We start from the raw sequence: 15,580 nt of genomic DNA on the forward strand, positions 1-15,580 counted from the left end.
CTTTCAAAACTTATTTTTGGCGACTTTGATAATGCTTACATACAACTTGGTAGGACAAAAATGACTACAATATTTCCTTTGTCTGTAGTTTATCTCTGGACTTACAACAGAGTTAACAGGAATGGGTACACCAATGAGAGATGCCATGAGGGGAGCGATGTCTGCCTGCAGAGAACAATAAACATAAAAATATTTGTTTGTTGTTCTTTTATATCACTGCTTTCATGCATTTTATATTGAGTGATTATAATTGATAGTGACATCATTAATACATGCCATGGTCATGGGCCATACCTGATTCACGTCAACTCTACGAAGGTGCTCCAGTTTCCAATCTGAGAAACAGTAAATACAGTAAAAATATAATTACGGACAACAATGTACAGTGTAAAAATTGAACATTTGTGTTTTTATTCCAAGTAAAATACAAAGTTCCACTCTGCCTATAAATAACATTAGAATGACCACCTTATGTGGGTGTAGGAGAACCTGAGCACTAAACTGAAGCTAACAAGCCTGCCTGAAAGACACTTAGGCATGCGGTTGTGAGCACAGTACATGAGTTTCGCACCTTGCAGGTATCCATCGTTGTATGATTGGGGTTCAGTGACTTTGCGAGCACGATGAACTCCAGCTCCCCACACCACTAAAGGGGTGAGTGTCTCAGAGGGATGGCCTGCACCGTGTGAACCTGGAGACACAAACAAGCAAAAATTGAGACACTAATCAACAGATGATATTAAAACAAAACTCATATGAATTCATATGTTGAAGAACTGACTTTTTGTTGTTGTTGCATGAAAAAAAGTCACACATACACTTACAAGAGTCTTACCCCAGTTTGTCATGCCATGGTCAGAGGTGAACACATAGGAGGTTCTGCCATCATAACCAAAGAATTCTTCTACTATAGACACGAGCTCAGCTACACCAGTGTCTACTAGACCAATATTGTCTAGATACTCTCTAAACAAAAGACAAATACAAAATAAATAAAGCACTGCTGTGTGAGTGGATGTCGCTTTGAAAGTATATGATAATTTCATTATATGTTGAGTACAATCAAATTGAATATAAATGGCAAAACAACAAGAAATCAATAATAATTATAATACTAATAATGGATCTTACTGTGACATTGGTCTGTGAGCATGTCCATTTGTGTCGATGCCCAGCAGATGCAGGAAGAAGATGTTCTCATCCTCGAGGAGACTGGCCCTCAGACTGGAGTTAGACTTGGCTGACTGAAAGAATGACTAGTGCCAAGAGAAAAAAAAACAACATATATTTGGATTTATTCAAGATAGCAATTTGCAAATTCTCACTGGGGAAAAAAAATCTATGACTTTATCGACAGAGTCAGCAAAGCATTTATAATTATCATTAGTAACTCCACTACCATACTTTGACTTGTGTGAACACCCAGCTGTCCAGCCTGGAGGCATCTGTAGAGGCAAAGTCCTCCTCCTCTGCTGGGTATGTGTGGATATACACATGGTCTCCACTGGCACCTGGAAGAGCCACAGCACAAAATGAGCTTCTTTAAGGAATTTTTAAATGTTGTTCTAGGATATTCAAAACATGTAAGCAGTAATGAGGAATAAAACATTTAATAATAGAAAAAATATGTTATTGAACTACAAAAATTTGTTACTAAGCTTAAATTTTGGATTTTTGATAGTCTTTATATGCAACCTTTTGCTTCTATATTGCCTTGGTCAGTGGTTCGGATTGTGTTGTTTGTGTTAATGTGTACCTTTGGCAAACATAGGTAGAATATCAGGGCTGCCCCAGCACCAGGTGTGCCTGCTCTCATTAAACACGGAGTCAAAGTCTACAGGATTCTCCTTCCACCCTGAACACACACACATAAAAACGTCAATGCACTTGCAGTCACCGACAGACACAACAGTAGTCATACACAAGCACATGAGTGTCAGTATTTAATCCTTTACATAGCATTACCTGTATCGACAAGCACAGATGCACACCTACCTTTAGCAACAGCACTGACATCCTCATAGAAGCCAGCGATAAGAGCAACATGACCAGGACGAGATTCAGTGGGCACGTGTGTGTGGGACACCCCCCAGGTACCTTTTTCCTCTATCACACTCCTGATATTGGAAAACACACACAGACATGTATACACAAACATCAGCTTCTCCAGAGTCATGAACAAAGCATGAGAAAATACAGAGTATAACGGTCACACACACAAACCCAACAAATTGCACATATATACATACTGCTTCCTATACTGGACCAATTCACATACACACAAACACATTACATCGAAGCTCACTACTCTCCACCAGTTTCCGAACCTCAAGTACTGGGCCCTGGATGAGCCGTTGGGGAGGAGTGTGAAGAGACTGTCTGCTCTGAGACCATCAGCCACCACTAACACCAGTCTGGAGGCAGGGGGTGTCAGCCGTGTGGCCTGGGGTGTCATGCCATGGACCAGGGGAGAGGTGAAGTAGATGTCAAAGATAGAGAGGAAGAAGACCACATGGACTGTTAGTCCAACCACGAAGAAAGTGATCATCCTCATTTTGCAGCTAGGTCTGCAAACCAGCCAGTGGGACGGAGACGGAGGAAGGAAGATTAAATGAGTTTGCAGGTGAAAAAAAAAGAGAACAAAATAAAAAGGTGTGAGGCAAATATAGACAAACATAAAGTTATACAATTACAAATACAGCCGACATTTACATTCATGGTTGAGAGTTTAGTTCATAGAGAGGGAGACATTAGACAAGTTCAGTATAGACTGCCAAAGTATGTGCCATGTAAACACTGCTTAAGTAAGGATTAAGCCTACTGTCACCATATGCCACATTAGCCAATATGATCAAATGTAGGGTACATTTCAATGTTAAGTTAAACATTACGCCAGCAGGTTAGCACTGAAATCGGTACAGGCCATGCAAAAAGCCTCACCGTATGTAACGTCTGTGGAATCTACCCATAAAAAACAACGCGGGCCGCTGTCTTGTTGATGAATTAATGGGAGAACAGAACTATCTACTACCATTTCAACCATACACCTGCTTTAGCTTCCATTTTATCCTCGGAGATGATCAATTATATATCCAGAGAACCTGACACATTAGTACGTTGTTGTACGAAACACAATCAACGTAAAGTGTGTCCTTTTACAAAATCAACTAACAATCTTTCTAAGAAGATTAGCACAAGAAATGCAGGTACCATAAGCACCAACTTCCTTGTTGTGACGTTTTACTTTTGACGTGTGTACTTTGCAGCTGAATTGTGGGTACTGTAGTTTAAAAAAAATGTATTTTCCCAGCGAGCTTTCTTTTAAAATGTACCTCTCTCAAATCGATGTTTTAATAAAAAGAAATTGAGTTGTATTATCTAACAGTTTTTCTTACAGTGCAGTTTCACTGTTATTTTCACAGCTTGTGGTTATTTGATATCACATTAGCAAGCATAAGCTATCAGCTGTCAAATGTGCCCTGCCCAGTTTTTCTTTCTGTCTCACCGGTATCCAATCATTTTGTTTTATCCAATAAAAAAGGCGGGCTTTGGGAAAACGGATCTCAGATCTGGCCATTCAGAGCTTTGCATTCTTTCCCTCTTGTCAAAGCCACCTACCAGACCTTAGCTAGCTTGTATCCATTCAGGAAGAAGTGAGTTTGATCCATGGTCTGATTAGCTTAGCTAGTTTAGACTGCTAAACATCTCTATAGTGCAAAAATGGCGTCGGTCAACCCGTTTGATCTCAGTGATTCTGAGGAAGAGGCTGAACGGCGCCCTAATGAAACAGCAGACACAGAGAGGAGCCCGAGTGACGGGGCTCCGGGGCCGCCGCCGGGGAACCCGTTCCCTCCGCCTGCGGACGCCGAGCCTCCGACGCTCCTGCTGTGTGGTAACCGGACAAGCCCCAGCGGTGAAGGCATCTCGGTCTCGGCCACCTCCGCCATGGCAGGCAGCGCCGAGACACGGGTGTCTGTGGATGCTATTGCTGCTCAGCTTTTACGGGACCAATACATTCTCACGGCCCTGGAGTTTCACACCGAGCTACTGGAGGCAGGCAGAGAGCTCCCGAGGCTGAGGGATTATTTCTCCAACCCTGGCAACTTCGAGCGACAGAGCGGCACTCCGCCTGCCAAGGACCAGGTACTCGGACCTGGAGGACCACTGAGTAAGTGACGCAAGCTGCCCCCATTGCTAGTCACGTAGCCGTCAGTCGGCTAGCTCTTTCTTTAACGCAGCATTAAACAAAGTTAGCCCAGTAGCTAGCTAACATTAGCTTCAAGCACTGGATGTGGAAGCCAATAGATCTTCATCTATCTGCTTGCTGCACCTGCCCGTCGCCAGCCATCGGGGGTTTGGAGGTCAGCTGTGTTTGCCGACTAGAGCATCACAGAAATGTTAGGCTATAATTTATCACACTATCTATCTGAATGAGATGGATGCGTGATACTATGAACGAGCATGCTAGTGTAATTGAGCCCTGTAGGAAAATACCCATCCAACCTTAGGCCTGACAGAGGTCAGAGGTCAGGATCAGATACAGACAAGGAAAACAAGAGGCAAGAAAAGAACAGAAGGCCTGTTTAACCTGCTTACTTACTGTATTTAACTGCGGTCATGTCAGTAAAGCAGTTTTGAATTCAAAGCTATTTAGTAGGAATTTAGTATCTTGCTAAAGAGGATAAAGAATGGTATTATTCATTCTGAATTGGGTTTGAACATACTGCATCATCCTGCTTAGGTTTGTTAGTGCCTAAGTGTTTGTTAGTGGTTTTGTTACTTTGGACCAGTATTGTACAAATTTTACTTTGTTTTATTGGTCATGGGTGTGTATCTGTAGCACCCTCATCCACTTAACTTACAGGACTTCTGTGGAATGACCTGCAGTGTTTTATGGTGGCTGAAAAGTCCAGACCCATAAAATAACAATCCATGCAAATGATAACCATGGAGACAGTCCATGCTACAAATAAATAAAGCCTTATGTGGAGGAGTAGCATTACCATAAACTCTTAACTTGTCATTGAAGCAAATATGGTAAAGCCTTTTCTTGTGGCCCCATTTCTCTGAGGTGAGTGGAACAAAAATTTTACACTTAACATAGGCCTATAAGGCACCTTAAAACTCCCTCTGGTCTACAAGCATGAAATTGGCTAATTTCAAAGATAGCTAGGACAGTGGAAAAAAGACACCATGAGGATAGTCTGTCCGACCATGAGGATAGTCTGTCTGACCATGGCCGATTGAGCTTCTATAAGCCTTGTATAAGTGTATGAACTGTTAGTGTATGATATGTGATGTGAAACGTGCATTATAAAATGCCCTTGTCTGCACATTTTTTTAATTGGATCCTCTTAGCGCCTCTTGGGTTTTAATGGAAATGACTCAGCTTGGTATTCTCCACTGCAGTGATTGGATCGGTCTTGTCATAGTATATTTGTCTTAGGTCCAGGAGATAAAGGATAGGAAGGAACAATGCCATTGACCCATATGGATGGTTACACACCCACCATATCCTCTAAACAAACTGAGACACACAAGCAGGAAGCGCTATGCTGTGAATTGAACAGAGTTAACCTAAAATGAACAGGTCCTTACAGAGTCTTCCTCACTTCACCTGTCACTCAAGAATGTTGTATGTGGTATTTATTTCGGCTCATCAGTCTCACATCTTGTCGATAATCTAAGAGGCCTATCACACCAGCAGAAGTAATTTGCCACTTCAACTGTAGTTTCAAATTAACAAAATAAATATTGCTTTCAGTATTTGCCAAAATTGGCTGTGGTACATGTTGCTGTCAGAATCAGGGCACAGTGAAATGAAATGCTGTGTTTCCTGTCATAGTTCTCTGTAGAGGTGCAGTGTAATTTTGGTCATTCATAAGAGGCTTTCCTCCGCATCAATTTCAGGATTCAAACCAGTGTTTAGTTTACGAATAGCTCAGGATATTTACACTATTTCTGTATGACTGCAATTTTTTTTTTGTACAGGCTTAGCAACAAGGCCAGATGATGAATTTTCATTGTATAAACATTTGGCAGTTTTCCAGCTGAGGGAAACACTGCATATAAATAAATTCCAAAGAAAGAGAGGATTTGGTTTTATAATCAGAAGAGTTCTTTTCCCCCATTTAGATGCAGTAGCAATGGACAATAACCTGATCTCTCAAGAGACCATTGTATAGTCTTGAGTATGGGTCTAGGCAACTGGCCTGGGGCTAGCTTTAACAGATAGTAGATGGCATCCATTCATATTCACTACAACCTCTTGCCGGTCAGTATGAAACTTCACCATGTAGGATGAAATACTTATGTAGAGCTACTTTCTATATACGTGGTAGAGACCACAGCAGCAAACCCAAACAACTGTGACCTGTGTGTGTTAGCTGCAAAGGTCTGGTGGTTGTGTTATTAACCAAACCCCCAAAAGGTTTGTGGCAAAGAATACATGTTTTATTGAAAAGCATGACAGGACTTGACAGCTCCCCTGTTGTGAAACTGACAGGAAGGTTGCAGAGGAACAGTAATGTCAGTCTTATTAGCTATTGATGAGAGTAAACGTTAATAATAACTTGAACCTTGTCTGTGTGATTCTTCAACTATTGACACCTTACAAAACAAACCTCTGCATTTTTGATTTACAGTGTTGGAATATACTTGGCCTGCAGATTGTTTTGCCTGAAGAAGGTGTTGAAAGGATGGTCCCACCCACAACTATTGCTGTATTGCACGTTGAGGTGGTACAGCGTGATAACCACACAAAGTCAAAGTCATAATACAAGAAATGTTACATCATTGGCTGAGACTAATGATAGTTTGGTTGGTAGAGTGCTATAAATGGTACTTTAATAGCACTGCTGAGATATTTCATAAGGGACCGATTCTTCTGATAATCTGAAAGTGTCCATTATCTTGTTCTCTACAAAATATAAGCACACATCATTCATCTGACCAACCAGAAGGGCCACTGAGGCAATAATTTTGAATACACAACCAGCGACTGTCGATTACAGTGAGCATGTGTATGGATAATGACTGCGTTACAAGCAGCATCGTATCTGCAGCTGTTGCACCAAGCCACCTGAGAAAGCAAGGCATCTCTCAGCACCTTGCTAATTTGCAGCAAAGAGCATGATGAGTCTCTCTCCACTCCTCATTGGCTAGTCGGGGAGTTATTTGTTCATATGATGATGTGAGGAGCTTTAAAGGTAGCATGCAAGTCACTTAAATTGTCATGTACAAGGCTAACAGTAAGCTGCCACATTTAAGAAGTGTGTGGGGGTTTATCACAGAACACACAATATTGGGGATACAAGAAAGTGTAATCTCTGGACAAGAATCGGAAAGGTTATGTGTAGTGTGCAGCCTGCTACTTTAAATAGGTCAAATAGTCGCTTCACATAATATATTCAAGGTTAGATGTTTGTAACTACATAGGGCTGAAACGATTCATCAATAAAATCGATTAATGAAATGCATCGACACAAATTCTTTGCATTGATGCTTCGCTTAATCCATGTAACTTTACAGCACATTGTTTCGCAGGGACATTTATTACTATCGCACATCGCGTTTACGCTGTGAACACGACGTGATTATGATGGTGCTGTTTGCAAAGTGGAGGAAGAGAGAGAAAATAGCCAGGGACGAAGAAGAAAGTGTCCAAAGTATGGGATTATTTCAAGCTAAAGAAAACAACAACTCTGTAATCTTACCGTCCGTCTACCGTAAAACTAAACTTATGTCACCTTGGCAACAGCACGACGGCACCTGAACCAAAAGCAGCCGGTGTTCTGCCAGTGGACCACAGACAAGGTAACAGTAACAGCAACTTCAGCATTTAACTGAAATCACGATTTATTGTTGAGTTGAAGCCAAAGTAAGCCGCAGTCCTCAGCTGAAAATGTACACAAGTGCGTTTGCTGTTCTCCTTTTTGGGCCGTGAGTTGTAACCTCACAGTCACAAGTTAACTGGGTGGCGGGGAGCTACACCTTTACTCCCCTCCAGCTCTCACTGTAGCTCAAACAATCCCTGCTACATGCGTGTGCTAATCCATCCTTTCACCCATATTCTTTGTCTTTATAATTGCTATCTTTAAAATAACAAACAGCTGTTTCGTGTGCAGGATCGCTCATTTCCCGTTTCACATTTCACGCGTGTTTTCTTGACAAAACGTGGTTTGGAGACCAGCGTCGGGTGACACAGCTGCTGTCAGCTCCTGTAGTGTGTGTGTGTGTCCAATCAGTCACATAGTGTGAACGCCACAACGACTTCAAAACTGCTGTCATTTGATGCCGCCAAGTAAGTAAGTAAGTACTTCTTAAACGATGCATCGATGAATCGTTGAAATAATCTATCGAAGCTTTGAATACTAAAATCATCGTTAGCTGCAGCCCTAAACTATTTATGTGCACTCCTGTTACAAATCTGTAAAATTTGCACAGTGGCAATCCACACACAGCTTACCGTAATACATAGGTAGGGTTTAACACCAGTAGAAATTTTGATAAAGTTTCAGAGGTAGTCAGCCAGTTGAGACAATCCTGGAATGTGTACCTCTCCCATAGTAAACACTCACTATTTGTTGGCCCAGCCTCAAATGCACTCTCTCTTTTTCTCACTTTATCATGTCTCTCCATGCTTTCCTCTGTCTGGGGCAGGGAGTTGGTATTGTTTGAGAAGGCGATTAATGATAGTGTTGGAGTGTTGGCCGGGCTCCATGTAGTTCTGGACCAGCTCCGACTGGCTGCTTGTTTATAACTATCTGCCTTTTTTAGGCTATCTTTGTGTTTTTGAATGAATGCAGGTGGGTCTACACATGTGGATGTAAGTGTTGTATGTGCAAGTGCACATTTCTTGGCAGTGGAGCAAATCACAAGGCCTTATTTGGTATTATTCACATTTGAAAATTAGCACAGCATGTTGAATATTTCTTATATGCTAGGTTACTGTGTAGTCACGTCAATTTACTTCTCATTTGCTATTAACTACATGCATGAAATTCAAATTTTTTTTATGTAGCCTAGTTACATGTAGTATAAATGTGATGATGAATTAGAGCCATGTTTCAGATGATATCATTACACACAGGCTTACTCATTATTACATTCCATTGAAAATATTTTCATAAGTTTGACATTGTACGTGCAGGTTTGTGTGCCTGCCTGCTCATCTTTTATCATTAGTGCTCCATTGTTTCATCCCATTTATATTTTTCTAAATAGCTGACAGTCCTGAGCATGTTAGCTACCTCCTGACCATCCATCCTCTCTTGTTTTCTTGTCTGGAATTGTATCAGCTCCATTTAAATGTGTCTTTGTTCTCAGGCTAAACTCTTGCTTCTCTCCCTGTCACCAATTCATCTCCTTTGTTTTTCTACTTGCCAGAGCAGAAAAACTATACTCCCATCATGTTTGTCTTTCTTCTCCCTCTTATCTCAAAGGCTCTTCTTGGCCTTACAATTGTTTTTGTAATATTAGCATTTTCATTACAAACAGCATACAAATAAAGGCTCATTTGTAGCGTGATTGAATGTGAGATGGTGACACTCACACTTGTCAAAAGCATAGTGTGTGTGTGTGTGTGTGTGTGTGTGCGTGCAGAGTCTGCAGTGTTAGATCTATCACAGTCCACACAATACACGCCACAGGCACCAAACTGAAAGGTCAACCAAAAAGAAATACTTGTTTTTTGCAAATTAGGCACACACAGTGTTTTTCCCCCTCATATGCATACAGACGCACTATAATCCACTGATTCATCAAAAAGATCTCAATCACTTACAGCAAACAAACACACGCATCGCATGTTAACCTGACGTCAGCGTGACAGAAAAATGACTCGCTCACAGCCGATGCAAAAATACACTCAATGTATAGTCACAGGCCTGAGAGGGTGTGTGAGAAGCTGCTTGGTCATACATTTGAACATGTGACACACACACACACACACACAAGCAAACCAACTGTCCATAAGTATCTACTTTATATGTATTTTTCCCCAAACGTAAGATTTTTAACATCTAGTATTTAGCTACAAAAACATTTCTTATGTCAGACATTACACAAACAGGCACAAGTACTCATTTTCTTTGGCATTTTCCCATGCTTTAACTATCAAAGAAACATTTATGTTTTTTCCTTTTTTGAATGGTCTTGGTCATTTGAATAACGGCAAGTAATCTAATCTGAGGACACTTTCAGGAAAGAAAACAACATTGACAATATAAGTTTCTAAGGCTAACAAACATTAATATGGATCGTCATAATCACACCGACACAAAATGCAGTGCTCTCAGGTCAAGCCCAGAAAGAATCGAGGTCACTAATGGGTGTCGGCTAATTGAGAATTGTTCTTTTTTAAAACTTGTTTGTTTTTTTTCTCAAAGGTATGGACCTGCAGTGTGTTTTTTTTACTCCAGGTTAAATGCTAAATCAAACAACCCACTTCTGCAACAACTATTATTTTATAATTATAATAATAATAATAATATGACAATGATCCCGCAACCCTGTACGCAGGATAAGCGGTTGACGATGGATGGACTCACACAGTCACTGCTCCTTAACTTTGCAAAGCAAACCATGGTTGTAAAGCCAGTCAACACACTACATTTGGCTTGACCACCTTCTGTATCTTGATATCAGAGAGCAAATAGGCCAATCTTGCACTTGTATTGCAGTGGAGGAAAACTAACACCATCAGCTAAGCTACCTGGCCAGCCTAGCTCAGTGAAATTGGAGCACAAGTATGCTTACCAGCTTTATCTGTTGTTTGAGGGAACAATACCTTTGGCTTCACTATACTCAGAGGTCATCTATGGCCATCGCTATTGGGTTTACCCCTACACTCGCCTGCTCGGCACTGATAAATTTTGTCTACGCCCACTCACACTGTGGGCCTCTACGACTGCACCTTGTGTATATACAATGGTGAGACCCAGCCATCGGCTCCCATAGTGCCTTTTCTTCGGCACTGAGAACCAAGGCCCAGTTAGGCCCACTGCTTAGAGGGCTGCGCCTATATTCATAGAATCTAGAGTTACAATACGTAACTATCGTTCTATTTCGCATAGGCTTCGCCCTCTAAGGCCATCGCTATTGGGTTTAGAGGCGAAGCAGGATGAGTCAACGCCACACTGGCCAATACGGTATCACCAAGCACAGACCCACCTTCCCAGAGCCAACATAATAAGCCACCCGATCCCCCGTAGCCCACGGCATTGGTGTTGCAGTGCGCACAGTCACCATTGGTGTAACAAGGGAAGGCAGAGAACCAAGCCAGGGACCGGATGGGGGGGCCCCGCAGCTGTGCATGTGCAGACGAGGTCATGTCAGTTGCGTACAGAGTAGGGTTAGCGTGAGCCGCAACCACTCCCCACTGTTCGGATGGGAGAAGCATACTGCCACGTAGGTTTTAGGCAACCAGGACGCGCCTATGCGCTCTAGAGCCACCAGGATGACCGTCACGGTTGAAAACTGCAGGCGGTCCAAGAGGCGCAGGATCAGCCGAACCGGCGTAAAAGAATACAGAAGCTGAGGGGGGCCACAGGGGGTGCGCAAAGGCGTCCACAGGGCACACTGAGCGTTCTCCCGCTTGGCAAACAGATCCACCTGTGCTACGCCAAACCTGAGCCAGATCTGGACAATCAGATCGGGGCGAAGGCGCCACTCGTCTGAGCGAGGGCTGCCCCTCGACATGAGGGCCGCCCCTCGACATGATGTCCACCCCTCTGTTCAACACGCCGGGGATGTACTCTCTGTATGCTCTGATGGAGAGCAAGTGAGTGTGCGCCCACAACAGCACCCACATGGCCAGGCTCAGCAGCTGCGCTGAGTGCAACCTGGCGGTTTATGTAGGCTGCTGCAGCCTTGTTGTAGGTGCTGACCAGCACGTGCTGGTTCCGCAGCAGAGGGGTGAAGTGTCAGACCACTTTCCACACTGTGAGGCAGGTCTCGCCCCAGCCCATCTAGGAGGCATGTGTGAAGACTGAGATATGGGACATGCTGGGTGCTGGGCACCTACACGCACAGTCAGGCAGGAGGAAGCACTACCTTGTGTGGCGAGTATGTGAGTCAGCCTGACAGCTAGGCGTGTTGCTCTCCCTCAGTGCCGAGGGGAGCGAGCCAACACTAGCCAAAACAGGGACAGCTGGACGCCGCAACTTAGGTGGTGGGTCGCACCGTGACGGCTCTCCACACACAGACAGGGGGTGCTGGAGCGGCCTCCGGTGTGCGGTGGCGCAAGGCAATGTGGTGCTTAGCGCAGGTGCGCATAGGTGTAAACCCAGCCAGGTTTCTAGCCTGGTTAAGAGTCCTTAAGCAAAATCCCTAATTCAGTGGGGCTACTGTGTCGCTGACCCTTCGGAGGGAGAGCACATTTAAAGCAACATTTCGAGGATCAGTGCATTGTCACATTTCTGAGCTCAGTGAGGTGGTTGACAGTGGACCCATGTCACTGTATGGTGTGATGTGATTGTATACTTGACTCACTGACCCTCTGTTTCTGTTTCTGTTCAGATCGTGCAGGCAGCATCAGCACCTTGGACTCTCTGGACTTTGCCCGTTATTCAGATGACGGCAACCGAGAGTCAGATGAGCGGGTGGCAGGTAAGATGAACTGCACTGTCAGGCCTGAAAGCAAGAGACCCTGGCTTACCTCGGGTAAATAAAAGTTGGACAACAAACAGGAAAATTGACAGTTACAGAATGGGAAACTGAACTGAAATGAAATGTGAATTTATTCTGATGTTGTCACAGTGGAAATGCTGTGTAAGATTACAAAATATTTAGCATATGTCTGAACATATGATGTCAAAATCCACACTAAACAATAGTGTCATTGTGTTTTCACATTATCATACTGTCTTGCTGCGTTTTTAACTAGAAATAAAGCTAATTAACAGAATATGTATTTCTAAACTCTGTCAACATGTTTCAATTCCAACATTTGATTTTCTTTAACACGGTGTGTTCGTGCTAACTAGAGGTGTTCGTGTCCTCTGCTATCAAGTGTCGCACCGTTGAGTCAGTCTGTGGTATTTTTGGTACAGACCTGTCTCAGGATTTTTTTTTATTTTTAATCACACCCCCTTCCTCCTGTGGCTCTGTCATGACCAAGCATCATGGGGCATCTCTGGGGCTGAAAAATGAAGCCAACGCAGATGTGCCAAAAATGCAGTTCATCTAATGGCCATGTGAGGCTAGCTCCAAAAGCGAGTCACCCCCCATAAACCCCCATGTTAAAATGTCCAACTTTACAGCAGAAATACACGTTTACAGCCTGGTACAAAAACGGTTGTGGGCTTTTTAGCTGATTTCCCCCTTCATGACAGGTCATGGTGGGTCGGTCTTTATATAACTCACCCATTAAATATATTAAGGCTTAAAATTAATCATAATTAAGGACCTGGCCGCTTTGAGTGACAGGCGGTGCATCAGCAACCAGGCTTCATTCGGCCCACCTCATTAGCCAGACTGAGGCACTGCCAAGATGGCGACAGCCTGAGGCGCCCACATTGTATTACACAGTGGCTCTTCAGAAATGGGTGACGTCACAGAGACACATCTATAGATAGTTTTAAGCAAAGCATACAGTAATACAGTCTAACGTTGATGGCGCCTCGTCACAGAACACTGGTTTAAAATTCTGATAAGGTTTTTTGTTTGTTTGTTTGTTTTTTAACACTGTTGACAAAAGGAAAACAAACAGTTATGTGCGTTAAACGTTAATACAGAAGGGACTGTGCTGTCACGCAGGTACCATTCATATTTTGCTAATTTAATCTGCCTCCTATTTTTTATCTTTCTATTTTATACTCGCCAACATGAAAACATTACTTTTTCGCCCTGCAGTCTAGTCAGTGGACTAGCAGTGGTTAACATTATGCATTACCAGCTTTCTGTAGTCATTCCACCCATTTGGTCAGTAAGTGTTTGTCAGTGCTAAAAAGCTGGATTTATGGAATTTTGCACAAACTGTATATTTATTTATACTGCATATTTTGTGCTTTGTTTTTTTGTGTTCTGTATTTTGACATATCGTTTTACATGGTATGGCAGATGACTCCTAAGCATGAGAATTAGTGTCTTCCTATATTGTAAAAGGATTATTTGCATGAATTGTAAATGCCAGGAAATTTAATGTGTAGTGTATATTGCATTATGAGTAGAAAAAGGATTACTGTTTTGTAAAGGTCGACATCTTAACTGTAGTAGACGGATACACTTAAATGTAGACAGTGAACTAGGTTGCTCATGGTTTGAGGCTTTTTTCAGTTCTGAAAAGCAGGCATACTGTACATTAATGCATAATAAGGGCACAGGTAAAACCATGCAGCAGAGATGTTTGTTCCGTGCTCCCAACTACAAATGATACATATTTTTAAAGTGACTGTTATTCACTGTCCACTCTACCAAATTGGCACATTCCTTCTCCTCTCTTCCCTCTTCACCCACCCCCACTGCCCCCCCCCCCCCCCCCCCCCCCCCCCCCGACCTGTTCTTCTTGCCAAGATGCCTGCCCCCCAGCTGTCTGACTCTGGGTTTTCTGGCTTTCTCCTGACGTTGATCAAACCCCAGTGAACAATACTGGACAAGTCACTCCATCCAGACTAGCCTATTTGTTTGGGGTTTTTTTTGTTTTTTTTTAATCTTCTCCCCGTTATTCAGTTCTTGGTTTTCCATTTTGTTGCGCTTGCATCCTGTGCACTCTCGATCTGCCGGAAAGGTTAGGGATGATGGCGTCAGAGTGGGTGGATTTGGTCAAAAAAAGTCCAACTAGCGTGTTGATTCTTTTTGCAGAAATACAGTATTACTTAAGTTGTGGAAACTTAAAATTGCCAATGACCTTACAGGAAATTGAACAATGTAGTTGGCCATTACTAAAGATTGATAAAGATTTAAATAAAAAAAAGTTTGAAGCCTACTACAATACCTTCTGAACCACAATCCTAGACATTAGATGTGGGGACAAGAGCAGGATCAGATCAGATGGCAGATTTTCAGTGCACAGCTATGCAACATAGTTTTCCTGCTCCATCGCTTCTTACTTTTTTGCGTGTGTTTTTTTTTTTTTTTTATCCAACGTGTCTTGAGAATCTTGTGTGTTCTTTTTATTTATTCAGTGTTAGTTTAGCCTTTCAAATTTCAATGTACAAATCAACTATTGTCCAAATGTCTGCTGCTTCTGATCGTATGTCAGAAACAGCTTGCTTGATTTGCTTTTTTTTTCTAAAGTCTAAAACAGTAATACACCATGTTCTAAATTACATTTTGATTCTTTAGTTTTATAGTTATATTGTGTTGTTCATAGAATGATGGCCTAGACTATTAAGAAGTAACAACCTGGGCAGTGGCTGTCCTTTGAGTGGCTTGAAACCAGATGATTTGATTACTTGTTAGTAATTAAACTTGTTGGAAAAAATCCTTTGTCAGACAGCTCCTAGATTGTCAAGGCTACATTTCTATAGCTGGAATAGATTTGCTCACCTCAGCTACAATTAAAGTAAATTTGATTCCCATTTTTTTTTTCCAGTCAGGCACATCAGTGCTATCAATGGGAGGAAAACAAGGGCAGGAA

The 15,580-nt window shown here is 42.5% G+C and overlaps 2 protein-coding genes across 10 annotated transcripts in view; one reads left to right on the forward strand and one right to left on the reverse strand.

Moving 5' to 3' along the window:
- pign (phosphatidylinositol glycan anchor biosynthesis, class N) overlaps positions 1 to 3,637 on the reverse strand; it is a 12,930-nt gene extending 9,293 nt beyond the window's left edge. The window contains exons 1-10 of one of the 3 annotated variants that reach the window (XM_038726234.1): positions 3,619 to 3,637; positions 2,328 to 2,567; positions 1,996 to 2,117; positions 1,757 to 1,855; positions 1,405 to 1,511; positions 1,132 to 1,256; positions 836 to 966; positions 572 to 691; positions 295 to 335; positions 106 to 165 (exon numbers count right to left, since the gene is read on the reverse strand). In XM_038726234.1, coding sequence (XP_038582162.1) covers positions 106 to 165; positions 295 to 335; positions 572 to 691; positions 836 to 966; positions 1,132 to 1,256; positions 1,405 to 1,511; positions 1,757 to 1,855; positions 1,996 to 2,117; positions 2,328 to 2,554 — 1,032 coding nt within the window. In that variant the 5' untranslated portion in view covers positions 2,555 to 2,567; positions 3,619 to 3,637. Of the gene's footprint in view, positions 1 to 105; positions 166 to 294; positions 336 to 571; positions 692 to 835; positions 967 to 1,131; positions 1,257 to 1,404; positions 1,512 to 1,756; positions 1,856 to 1,995; positions 2,118 to 2,327; positions 2,568 to 2,940; positions 3,545 to 3,618 lie in introns of those variants that run through there. The other 2 variants (XM_038726226.1, XM_038726216.1) reach the window with 2 other exon arrangements.
- relch (RAB11 binding and LisH domain, coiled-coil and HEAT repeat containing) overlaps positions 3,618 to 15,580 on the forward strand; it is a 38,353-nt gene continuing 26,390 nt past the window's right edge. For 3 of the 7 annotated variants that reach the window (XM_038726164.1, XM_038726185.1, XM_038726193.1), the window contains exons 1-2: positions 3,620 to 4,168; positions 12,520 to 12,609. In XM_038726164.1, coding sequence (XP_038582092.1) covers positions 3,721 to 4,168; positions 12,520 to 12,609 — 538 coding nt within the window. In that variant the 5' untranslated portion in view covers positions 3,620 to 3,720. Of the gene's footprint in view, positions 4,169 to 12,519; positions 12,610 to 15,580 lie in introns of all 7 variants that reach the window. The other 4 variants (XR_005445297.1, XM_038726204.1, XM_038726172.1 and 1 more) reach the window with 3 other exon arrangements.

Source organism: Micropterus salmoides, unplaced genomic scaffold (genome assembly GCF_014851395.1).
Source record: "Micropterus salmoides isolate LMB-PRFRI ecotype aquatic unplaced genomic scaffold, ASM1485139v1 Ms_hic_scaffold_1, whole genome shotgun sequence".
Taxonomy (NCBI): domain Eukaryota; kingdom Metazoa; phylum Chordata; class Actinopteri; order Centrarchiformes; family Centrarchidae; genus Micropterus; species Micropterus salmoides.